This window comes from Pan paniscus, chromosome 17 (genome assembly GCF_029289425.2).
Source record: "Pan paniscus chromosome 17, NHGRI_mPanPan1-v2.0_pri, whole genome shotgun sequence".
Lineage (NCBI taxonomy): Eukaryota > Metazoa > Chordata > Mammalia > Primates > Hominidae > Pan > Pan paniscus.
The window spans coordinates 81433347-81446444 of record NC_073266.2 but is presented as its reverse complement, the minus strand read 5'-3'; the positions used below and the strand labels follow the sequence as shown (position 1 = coordinate 81446444).

General features: G+C 40.6%; 1 protein-coding gene across 1 annotated transcript in view; it reads right to left on the bottom strand.

Annotated features, from left to right (window-relative positions):
• Positions 1 to 5077: 5077 nt before the first annotated feature.
• SERPINB10 (serpin family B member 10) overlaps positions 5078 to 13098 on the bottom strand; it is a 28718-nt gene continuing 20697 nt past the window's right edge. The window contains exons 7-9 of the mRNA XM_008952656.6: positions 10976 to 11118; positions 7951 to 8106; positions 5078 to 6347 (exon numbers count right to left, since the gene is read on the bottom strand). Of these exons, the coding sequence (XP_008950904.3) occupies positions 5943 to 6347; positions 7951 to 8106; positions 10976 to 11118 (704 nt within the window). The 3' untranslated portion in view covers positions 5078 to 5942. The remainder of the gene's footprint in view (positions 6348 to 7950; positions 8107 to 10975; positions 11119 to 13098) is intronic.

Below are 13098 nucleotides of genomic sequence, written 5' to 3'. Positions count from 1 at the left end.
AATGGCAAATGTTGCTGCCTGATCTTGCCTCTGAAAGCTTTGTCTCAGAGGGGCACCAGGCTGTATGAGGTTTCAATTGGCCTCTACTGGGAGATGCCTCCCAGTTAGGCTATTTGGGGGTCAGGAATCCACTTGAGGAGGCAGTCTGTCCGTTCTCAGATCTCAAACTCCGTGCTGGGAGAACCACTACTCTCTTCAAAGCTGTCAAACAGGGACGTTTAAGTCTGCAGAAGTTTCTGCTGCCTTTGGACATCTATGCCCTGCCCCTAGAGGTGGAGTCTACAGAGACAGGCAGGGCTCCTTGAGCTGTGGTGGGCTCCTCCCAGTTTGAGCTTCCTGGTGGCTTTGTTTACCTGCTCAAGCCTCAGCAATGGCGGGCACCCCTCCCCCAGCCTCACTACCACCTTGCAGTTCGATCTCAGACTGCTGTGCTAGCAGCGAGCGAGCCTCCGTGGGCGTGGGACCCTCCGAGCCAGTCGCGGGATGTAATCTCCTGGTGTGCCATTTGCTAAGACCATTGGAAAAGTGCAGTATTAGGGTGGGAGTGACCCGATTTTCCAGGTGCCATCTGTCACGGCTTCCCTTCGCTAGGAAAGGGAATTCCCTGACCACTTGCACTTCCCGGGTGAGGTGATGCCCCACCCTGCTTCAGCTTACACTCAGTGGGCTGCACCAACTGTCCTGCACCCACTGTCCAACAAGCCTCAGTGAGATAAACCCGGTACCTCAGTTGAAAATGCAGAAATCACCCATCTTCTGCGTTGCTCACACTAGGAGCTGTAGACTGGAGCTCTTCCTATTGGACCATCTTGGAACCTGATCTCTCCTAAGTTTTGTATTATTAGTAGAGGCAGGATTTCACCATATTGGCCAGGATAGTCCCAATCTCTTGACCTTATGATCCACCAGCCTCCGCCTCCCAAAGTGCTAGGATTACAGGCGTGAGCCACCACGCCCAGCCATATCTTCAAATATCTTAGTGGAGGGTCAAGCACTGAGGCTGGAACATATTTTTCTGGCACTCAGCAACCCGCGCCTCCACTTACAGACTGGTAACAACCAAGTGCTGAAGAAGATTCCTTATCTCTAGTGGCTTCCATTCCGTGAACTGAAATAATAGGTCTGGAATTAAAGAAAATTCACAGTCCATCAATATAGATGCAAATTGCTTTTTTCTCCCCCTTACTGGAATTCATGGAAAAATTCAGAATAAATTTACCTCTCTTGTTCCCACAGTTAAAAATCAAAATAATTCATTTTTGAGGGAAAAGGACTCAGCGATGCAATGAGGCCATGCTCTCCTGCTCCACTCTAGATTTGTATTGTACTATGTTTTAAAAAGAGAAAAAGTGATTGTATTTTTTAAACCACAGACCATCTTTTACATTTAGATGCTTAGATATTTTCTAAACCCTTCCCACATCAAATCTTTTCATCCCTTGAAATCCCTTCTTCACTAAATAACAGATTTGGGAAACAATATAAACAAACCATTTACTAGTTGTCCATAACTTCATTTATTAGACTTTTATTGTACTGAGCACTGTAACAGGCCATAAGGAAGTTAAGAAACAAAACTAAATAAAATATGTACCTTCTTTTTCTCTGTATCTCAGATGAATGGGAAAGACAGGTTGTATTTACAATAGAGTGGACAGCAGCTTTAATGGAGCAGGTACACAGCAGGATGAGAAGAGAATGATGGAAACAGTAGCTCTGGGGACTCGGGATGAATCCACAGTAGCATCAGTTGAGCTGAGTCTTATAGGATGAGTGACTTTACAGATGGAGAGTGGAGAAAGAATATATTAGGCAGAGGGGACATATTTCTAAAATGTGGTTGTGAAAAGGTTTGTAGCAGGTGAAGAATGGGTATATTTTGAGGGTGGAATAGAAGGTGTATACTGAGGAGTGGCACATGGTGACATTGAACGAGGTTAAACCCAGTCAGTAGGTCAAGGCTAAACTGGGAAAGATTCTGTCTGCCATTCTAAGAAATTTGGGGCTTATTCTTTGAGCAATGGAAAACCATTATAGAATTAAAACCAGAGAAGTGGCATGATAGCATGATTTATTGATTTCTCTCTCTCTCTCTCTCTGTGTGTGTGTCTGATTTACTTTAATGTCAATACTTAGGATGCAGGAGGAGACCAGAACACAAGTATTTTGGGCCTAAGCCCAGACAGTAGCAATGCTGATGCCAAGAACTCATTAGAAGGCAGAAATCACAGGAGCTAATGACCAAGTTGATTTTGGGGGAGAGGGCAAGGACAAGAGCAGATTACTATATGTCTTAGTTTTTTAACATACATAATTGGATAAATGATGACCTTATTAACAGAGAGAGAGAACATGGGGGAAAGGAGTAGCAAGTAAAAATGCCTGGAGACAGAAGTAAAGACTAAGGTATGGTGTAGAGGCACCAAGTGAAGTTTCAGGAGACACAAATTGGCCCAGGCAGCTTGCATATAAATAAAGCATTGGTCTGATGAAAGAAGCCTAGATGATGCCAATATTTATTTATTTAGAGATAAGATCTTTACTCTGTCTTCCAGGCTGGAGTGCAGTGGCACAATCATGGCTCACTGCAGGTTTGACCTCCTAGGCCTAAGTGATCCTCCCTCAGCCTCCCAAGTAGCTGGGATCACAGACATGCACCACCATGCCCGGCTAACTTTTTTTTCTCTTTTGTAGAAACAGGGTCTCACTATGTTGCCCAGGCTGATCTTGAACTCCTGAGCTCAAGTGACCCTCTCACCTTTGCCTCCCAAAGCGCTGCGATTACAGAAATGAGCCACCATGCCCAGCAATGCCAACATTTAAGATATGGCTTCAGAAAGAGGGCATAGCAAAAAGGATGTAAAAAAGGAGAAGATACAGAAAAAGCTGGACAAAGAAAAAGAAGGAGGTGAATAGTATCAGCAGCTGCTACTAGAGGAAAAGGAACATTAAGATTGAAGAGAGCCCACTTCTCAATATTCTAGTCACTACTTACCTTAGTGAGAGTGGTTGGGATAAAAATCAAATTGAATTGGATTGAGATATAAAAGGGAAAAGTGAAGACAGCCCTCTTCGACTACTCTTTCAAGAAACCTAGCCATGAGGAACTAGAGAGAGCATGCTGTCTACAGATAGAGGGAAGCTGGAACAAGGATAGTATTGTAAGGACAGATGGCATTTACCATGTCTTTTGCCTTCTGAATAGTGACAATCAGAAACAGCAGGTAAAATACTAGGAAATTAGGGAAATGTCTTTGATTTAATGAAAAACCTAAACTAAAAAATATATGGAAGAGCTGTTTAAAAAGGAGGATAGACAGGACCTGGGGATTGTTGGGTAGGAGGGTGAGGAAGGAGAAAGCTGGCATGATTTCCAGACTTACTGACTTGGACAAGCCAGTGAATGTCAGTGACAATAAGCAAGATTGGGGAAAGAGGAAACTGAATGAATTTGGAGGAGAAAATGAATTTCGTTTTTGACATGCTAAGGTTATATGGAAAGTTCAGGGGAAGTTTGGGAGGCAAAGGTGGGAAGGTCACTTGAGCTCAGGAGTTCGAGACCAGCCTGGGCAACATAATGAGACCCTTTCTCTACAAAAAAGAAAAACTTAGGGGTCCTCAACAAATCGATATAGCTGAAGTCACGGGAATGGAGTGATTTTCCAGAGGGTGTGTGAAGAGCACCAGAGCCCTAAGAACGCCAAAATACAAGCCGTCAATAGAGGAAAAAAGAGCCGGAAAAAGACACTTGGAGAGGCAAGAGAGGCACAGAAAGAGCTAGATAAGAGAGTTACTGAAAACAACAAATAAAAGGAGGAGGACTTTTGAGGAGGAAGTTGAGCAGTTTGGGGAGATGACCAGGCTCATATGGGGTCACAGAGTGCGTGGCCATAGTTAAGTGGCAGTAAAAGTGCCTAGATTCGAGCGGGTGTGGAATCTTGTGCGTTGGGGGTTAGCCGGGCATCTAGGAGGAACTGAAAGCTGCAGATGTGTGGACAGATGATGGTGCAGGTACCGATGACCAGGAAGCTGAGCCAGATGCTGAAATCTGGAGATGTCGGGAAAAGAGCAGAGGCTCCCGTGTGGTCTAGGAGCTGAGTCAGACGGAGAAATACAGGGCTTGGAGTCCCTGAAAGCAACAGGTAACTTCAGGCCCTAAAATTGGGGTAGCCCCGGCCTCGAGGTGATCCCTGCCCGAGCCTAGCGCCGGTTCTGGGCCAGGGCGCGTGGGGTGTAGGAGCGATGGGCGATGCTGCCCGTAGCTCCGTGGAGAGATGGGGCCGGTGAGGCGTCCCTAGGGCCACCCCCCAACTCCGGGGGGAGTTCCTTCCTCCGGGCTCTGAGCACCAGCTGATGGCGCCCTCCTGAGCCCCTGCCTCCCCACACCGTGTTCTTCCCTTCGGCGCTGGCCTTGCGGGAACTCGCCCGCGCCTGCTAGGGCTCCGCCCCACGGGCGGGCGTGGGTTTCACTCGGAAGCTCTTTCGAGGATTCTGCGCCACTTGCATTCTGCGGGGCTGGACTGTGTCCGCGGAAGCTCCCCATCCCCTCAGCCAACCCCGTGCTCCCCTCGAGGGCTCCTGGGAGGACTGGGCTGGCAGCGGGGGGTGGGGGTCGCAGGATGCCACGGGTAGGAGGTCATGGGGGGAGGATCACCTTGATGTCCACTTCGGGGAGAGAAGGGTCAAGGGACACCTCATACACCCTCAGGAGACCATCTGTTAGTTCCCGCCATAGCGCCCCGTTTATTTCCGTTACCTCACCGATCACCAGCTGTAATTAGAATTAGGTGTTGTTGAGGCTGTGGTTCGCTCTCCACGTCCACTAGAATTAGTCTCCAGGAGGTGGCAGCCGAGGCACACCGCGTTCCCCCGCGCTGGACCAGTGTCAGAGGCGACGCGCTCAGGCCTTCTGTGCGGACCCGGAAGGAAGATCAGGCCCAGGGGCCCGAAAGGAAGAGGCAGCAGCCGAGGATGGGCGCCCAGGAGGAGGAACGCGCGCTGCATTGCGCTCGCCGGGGCTAAGCCTACTGGGGGATGTTGGTATTGAGTATTTCAACCATCCATAATGATTATTTTTAATAAAACTTTTATTTTGGAATAATTTTAGATTGGCAGAAGAGGTGCAGAGATAATACAGCTAATTCTCATATACTCCAGTACAGTTTCCCCAAGTGATAACATCTTACATGACCACGGTACATTTGTCAAAACTAGGGCACCAACATTGAGAGATTGCTACTAGCTAAACTTCAAATTTCATTTGTATTTCACTAGTTTTTTAAGCTAATGTCAATATAAGTATTTTTTAAATAGCAGAAAAAGGGGGTTTAGTTTTACAATGATAATTTATGAGCCACCAAAATGATTTTTTTGAGACAGGGTCTTGCTCTGTTGCCCAGGTTGGAGTGCAGTGGTGTGATCTTGGCTCACTGCAGTCTCAACCTCCTGTGCTCAAGCAATCCTCCTACCTTAGCCTCCTGAGTAGCTGGGAACACAGGTGTGCACCACCATGCCGGGCTAAATTTTTGATCAAAACGATATTCTTGAGAAACTTCGTATTTATCAATATCATATCACCTTTATAAAGATTTTTTTTCATTTAATGATGTATATGAAATATATAATGATAACAAGTATCATGGATATTGCAAGTGATCAAGAATTGTAAGGCATTCAGTTGAATAGCGTAGTACTTCTGAAATGTAAATGAAAGTCACATTAGGCAAAATGTTAACGTGGTAAAAATAAAAATCATCATTCTCTCCAGCTGTACAGATATGACAGGATCATTAGAATGCATTATTTCAAGATCTATTTACTTATATTCGAATGTGAAAAAGGTTTGGACTACAAACTCATTTTTGTGAAAATTGTGCTTTTCCATCTCATGGTACATTTTTCACACTGTAAGATGGTCTTGTTTGTTGAGAGATATGCAGGATTTAGGGGGAGCATAATCTTCCATAAAAAAGAATGGTGTTGGTTTTATTGTGCCTGATGAAGAAGAGGAATGGGTGATTTGCATTGAATTCAATGGATGGGACTCTAATTCGTATATCTATCTCACTCCCACTGCCAGCTGCAGCTTCAGTACCTTGTTCATTTATTTCCACAAAAGCCTTATGGAAAACATTGGACAAAAATAGGTTTCTTGCTGAAGACATTCCTGAGAAATCGGCTTTGCTTTGGCTGAAGGCATCACTCATCCCCATACTGCTCAGGGTTGACTTGAGATCATAACTGTCTTCCAGCTTGAACTTGGGAAGGTGTAGCTGCACTTCATACAACTCCATCATGTCTGCACTGGTCCACTCATTCAGCTTCTCATAGGTGATGGCCTTTTCCAGCTGCCCATTTGGAATCAAGAAAGAAAGAATCAGTAATTCCAAAGTGGAATGAAAAACAGTAGTAGAGAGAGCACCCTAGGAATTACATAGATGAATTATGATCACTCCCGTTACTCAGGGTGACAACACACACACATCTGGAAATCCTTTGGTTGTATAATGTTGACCTTCAAAATCTTTTTTTCTGCAGATTAATTGCTATCCGGATATAGGAGAATTAGAGTTTAATTCAAAATGGAAGTACTTCTGCTATAGTATGCAAGACATCAGCTATACACTCAAATACATAAATATAAATATACATTTAGATGTTAGCTATACAAAAGCATATACTCTAGTTCAAGTTGTAAGCCAAGGCACAAAAAAACCTGTTTATCGACATGGGAGACAGCTCTTTGAAAACAAAATTTGGAATAAAATAACACGTCTATACTCTAATCAAAACAACGTGAGATTAATAATTATAAACTAAGTCAAAAAAGAAAGAAAAGATAAGAAAATCCTCCAAATCTTAAAAGTAATTATTTTACAGTGAGTTTAAGGATGCTTTCCCTCTTCTTTATATTTTAAATTTTTAAAATGATAAATATATGTGTACATACTACACATGTATATATGTGTATGTTTGATTTTTTAAATGACATGTTTGTTTCAATGCACATGCATCTTCTAGATGGAAGTTTTGGCTGTCAATGGCATACCTGTAAACCACTTACATTAATAACATGACAATATCTTCAGCTCAGGAAATTGCACTTCTAGGTTTTTATCTTACAAGGGCTTGACTCTGATGGTTATTTGTCCACACTGGTTTTATTTTCACTATCCTCTCCAGTTTCACAAATTTTATGACATAATTTGGAAATATTTTCTACATACTAGTAGGATCGTGGAAACTTATAAGCATTAAGAGTCTGACACATGTGAAAAATTAGACACTGTGCAAAGAAAGACAGGCCATCCGTTGCATGAGACTCATGTTCAGTTTAGGCATGCAAATTGCTCAGAAGCATGGTTTGACAAAAGTTGTGTCCAGATTAATGGAAATTTGGCTGGTAAACAGCTTAAATAATTCTTGAAGACAGTATTGATAGAGACTTTTTCTCCTGAAGGTTGCTTCCTTGATAAAAATGTTCAACAAATAAGTTTTGGAAGACAGCTTGATGTTTGCGTACGTGTGTGTATACTAATGCAAATGGTTAAAATATTAATTTCAAATTACATAGGTCCTACCAGAGGGAAACCTAGACTGATTGAAAGATGGTTATGATCAATCCACACAGTTCTGTGACTGACAAGGTATATTTGTATCTGTTGTACATGTGGCTATGTGTGTGATGACCCCAGGCTGGAGCTGTCTATACATTGCCTAACCTTTCTGAGGAACAGTAATATTAATTTTACAGAGTGTTGTAAAATTTAAATAATATTGTGAAGGTGAAGTGCCTAGAACTCAAGGTACATTGGTGACCTTTCTCTATAGGAATTAAATAATAGGGAGAACATTCTTCCTGAGGACAATTGGGAGAAACCTTGGCCAACCAGTTCTTTTCTTAGTAAACACTGGAAACACCCTCACATCAGACACACTGATGTTATTTACCTGTTCCAGCCCATTAATGTCTTCTGGCAGTAGTATAAGCAGGCTGAGGTCACGGCTTTTGTAGTAGAGTTGAAGGCCCACTGCTTTTGGCTTTTCTATGTGAAAAATGTGAAGCTTTTTCTTCATAAACATCATTTGCACTGGTTTGCTTGTAGTCTAAAAAAACCAAAAAAACAAAAAAACAGGTAACAAGGTCATTGAAGAAGTATTCCACCAACTCCTTAATTCTCTACCATCATTGGCTCTCAGTTGGTGAAACTGCTGATTCTCTGCTAAATGCTGAATAAAGTTATCCAGACCTTCCTTTATGGAAATATCTATTCCCCTGAAAAGTATCAGCAATAGCAGATATGTGAGTTTCTGTTTCTAACACAACTGTGGTAACCCCTATAAATCATAGCAACATGTATTAAATCAAACTCTTAATATATGATCTTGTGTAAATTATGGAAATGCCAATAATCCAGAAACTAAGGCATATTTTACCTGAAAATATTTGAGAAAGTATTTTAGTATTATAAAAATTGACATTCACTAAGAGAATGCAAAGACAAGCAATAGATGAGCAGAAAATATTTGCAAAACATATGAGACAATAATAAAAACTCAACAAATAATAAAAAACTCAACAATAATAAAACAAACAAGCCAGTTTTTTTAAATGGGTAAAAGATCTAAGAAACACCTCACAAAGAAGACATACAGCACATGAAAAATGCTCAATCATATGTCACTAGGAGATTGCAAATTACACACAGCTACTAGAATGGCTAAAATATGAAACACTGCCAACACCAAATGCTGATGACGATATGAAGCAACAGGCACTGTCATTTACTGCTGGTGGGAACGCACAGTGGCACAGCCACTTTGGAAAACAGTTGGGCAGTTTCTTACTAAGTTAACCTAGTCTTACCATACGATACAGCAATTTTGTTCCTAGGTATTTACTCAAATGTGTTAAAAACAGTGTCCACAGAAAAACTTGCACACAGTGTAGTATTTATAGCAAATTTATTTATTATTGCCAAAAAATTGGAAGGAACTAAGATGTGCTTCAAGAGGTGAATGGATAACAAACTGTGGTACAATTGTACCATAAAATATTATTCAGCAATAAAACAAAAAGATCTATGAAGCCCTGAAAAGACATGGAGGAACCTTAAATTCATAGTGAATGGAGCCAGCCTGAAAAGGCTACGTGCTGTATGATTACAACTATGTGACATTCCAGAAAAGCCAAAACTGTACAAACAAAAAAAGATCAGTGGCTGTCAGGAATTTAGGGGGAATGGATGAACAGGTGAAGCACAGGGCACTTTTAGGGCAGTGAAACTATTCGGAATGCCATTGTAATGGTGGCTACGTGATATTGAACATTTTCAAAATCCATAGAACAGTACGACATCAAGAGTGGACCCAAATGTAAACTATAGATTTTAGTTAATAATGATGTATCAATATTAGATCATCAATTATAACAAATATGCCACACTAATGTAAGATGTTAATAATAAGGGAAACTGTGTGTGTGTTGAAGGGGGGACATATGAGAGCCCTATACTTCGTGCACAATTTTTTCTGTAAACCTAAAAATGCTCTAAAAATCAAGCTTATTTTAAAATAAGACCAATTGCCAAATGAAAGCAAAAAAAACACCCCTGCAACTTAGATGTTGTAGACATATGTTACTTTTCCATTCTAGGTCGAACTGTCCATCACAAAGCCCCACCGTATGCTAAGGTGGTGGCCATACGACAAGGGCTGTTTACTGCGAGTATTCTAGCATACTGTGGTTGTTTCCAGAGAGAGCCCATGAATGGCCCCAGCCAGAGCCCTCCTAGAACTAATGGCAAACACTTTCTCTGTCTACTAGAGTTGCGAAGCTTGAAGACTGAATATGAGGCAACCATATTCCCTGATCATTATTAGAGAATGAGAGTAGCAACTAGAGAGAAAAAGAGAAAGAGACAGCATGAGAATGAACTGGGATTATGTGTTGAGACTCTAAATACCCCAATCACTCACTCCTGGACTTCCCAGTTTTTTGTCACCTCAGCTAATTCCAATACAATCCCCATTTTGCCAGAGCTAGTTTGGAATACTTTTCTATCACTTGCAACTGAAAATTTCCAGTGAATATATAAACCCAGGTAACTATCCAGCTCACTTCTCGTTAACCTACTCGATTATGTGTTCATTTTCTTCCCCATCCTCACCCCACTGATTGAGAAATGCCTATTGCACACATTCATTACAGCCATAGTTCCACAGCAGCACTGTTTGTGGCCTATCCCTAGACTAAACAACTGTAACAAACCTTGGTCAACTAGTTCCTTTCCTAGGAATTTGGAATGGGATTTTCCAACTGGTCTCTAGAATGGCGAAGGTCCTGTGAGTAGCTATGTTCTGTCATTGTGAACTGGGAAACAGAGAAAGTTAGACCACAACCTGAGAGAAGAATGATGGTAGAAACAGAGTTGAAAAAATAGAGGAAAAAATCCTGACAACATTTAAGTCCTTGTTTCCAATCAGGTCCCAAGGCCCAGCCACACTCCAGCCCATTCACGAGAGTCAAATCTATAACCTTACTTTAGTCTCCGTTTTTATTGCTTTTACTTATGTAAGGGTAAGAATTTGGTAGAAGTTAGTACTGGTTTAGCAGGGCAGGTACAGAACTTGCAGTGAGGACTCTTAGGTTCTTGTTCTGGACTGCTTCTAACTCAGGCATGCCTCCAGTCACTTGGCTACACTATATTTCTCACCTAGGAAATAAATATGAAAACTACCCTACCCAGCTCACATGGGTAGCAAGGACTGAGTGATTGTATATTCAGAGAAAAACAAGGACAGGGGAATTTCAATGAATTCCCCATGGAACTGAAGGCTTTTAGCCCAGCCATCACTTCCCTAGTAAGAGCCATAGTTCACTAGAACATACAATCTAAAAGAAGAGTGAATTTATAAGAGAATCACTTGTACAATGCCATGTGAAAATCCAAACTGATCTTTAAAAATTTCCTACCTCGTTTATTCTAAAAGGCTTTTCTGTGGTGTTTTGCACTAAGAATTGATGTTCCCAGATTCCTTTAAAGTATAGGGCGTTCACCAGAATCATCCTGGTTGTGGAATCCACAGAGTCATCAGGCAGGAGATTCAGGATTTTACCTGTAAGAACAAAAGGCAGGTTGCAAATGACTTGTAGAAATATGTATATTTTAACTAAAGACAACCAGGCTTCTATTTTTTCTGGAACTATAAAAGTTTTCTTTAAAAGTCCTGGTTTTTGATTTTCCGGAAATGGACAAGTACTATTCCTGTCCAGAATAGCTGCTGTGAATAAATAGAGAAACCCTGAAGAAATAATATGCTGGACAGTCAGTAAGCATTATTCCACATAAAGTACAAATTTACATTTTAATTATAAAAACTTCCCTGTAATATGAGTTGATTTGTACCCCTATTTTGAGGGGACTGAAATGCTTCCTTCTTTTTCACTTCTGTTTGTAGCCACAAACCGTGAGCTGCTCTGATTAACATCTGAAAGGCTGTGCCAATGTTTTCCTGTTGCCCAAAATATTGCTGTGTGCAATTGCTTCTATCAGATTGTTATAGTTTCAACTTAAACTGATATTTGGCTATCAACCCCGAATACATTCTCTCCAAACTCTCTAATAAAGCACCTTGAACGATTTATAAAAATACGTCAAATATATATCTCTCGAATCAAGTATTATAGGTTTGCTCTAGAGGCACATGTTTGATAACTGAGGTAGACAGAACTGGCTTGAGAAGAACCTCCTGGCCAACCCAGCTTCACTCTGCAACAGACACTACTCAGAATAAAGGGCTGATCTTTTAAACTGCCAAAATACAGACATGGGAAAGCTGTTAAAATTATAAGAGACAGCTTGTGGCACTTAATTTAAAAAATAATTTTCCAGGAAAATATTAATAGAATCTCAAGAAATAGTAGAAAATCTGAAAAAAAATTAAACATGATTGAAATTGTACAACTGTCAATTGATTACCTCCTGTGGAAACAGCATCAACCCCAGACATGTAGACAGGTAAATTCTTTTCAACCTTCAAGTAACTGATAAATCTCTACACTATTCACACAGTTTCAAAGCACAAAATAGAAAATTCTCTGATTACTTTTATCAAGCTGGCATATACCTAGTATAAAAATGACAAGAAAGCACAAAATTCCCATCCGTAAACCCATTTCTCTTGTGAATATAAACAAATAAACCCTAAATTACATTTTAGTAAATAAATCTAGTTAATATACATTAGGAATGCAAGAAACATATATTAGGAAATCTATTAATGTAGCGTGTTGCTGATATGGCCTGAATATTTGTGTTCCTCCAAAATTCATATGTTGGAACCTAATGTTCAGTGTGATAGAATTAACAGGTGGGGCCTTTGGGAAAAGATTAGATCAGGAGGGCTCTGCCCTCATGAATAGGATTAGTGTCCTTATAAAGGGATTGAGGGAGCCTGTTTGCCCCCTCCACTATGCGATGACAATGAGAAGGTGTCACTTTGGAATTATAGAGCAAGCCCTAGCCACATGCTGAATCTCCTGGCACCTTGATTGCGGACTTCCCAGCTTCCAGAACTGTGAGCAATAAGTTTCTATTATTTATAAATTACCCAGTCTAAGATGTTTTGTTATAGCAGCTGTAATGGACTGAGACAATTGCTTTGATGACTGATAGGAGAAAAAAATCATAACATCATCTACAAAAATACTTTTGATCTTCAACATTCATTTCTAATTTTAAAATGATGACTTTGTAAATTAAAATGAAGAATACTTCTATAATATTAAAAATAATATTTTTCTTCAACAAACCCATAATAATGCTAACCCAGAAACATTAGTGGTATTTATGGCCTGCTATGACTACCATTATTTAACATTTTTCTCAAAATACTAAGTAAAGCAAAAAAAATTAGATGAGATATTATATAAAAGGAAGAGACAAAATTATTATTTGCAAATAATAAGGAAAGCAAGGAGAATCAACTAAAAAACAATGAAAACTAATAAGTTCTTTTAGGTACTGTTACACTATTACACTAAAAAATTATTTTCTTATCTTCTAACAATAAACAATTAGAAAATGATATAATTAC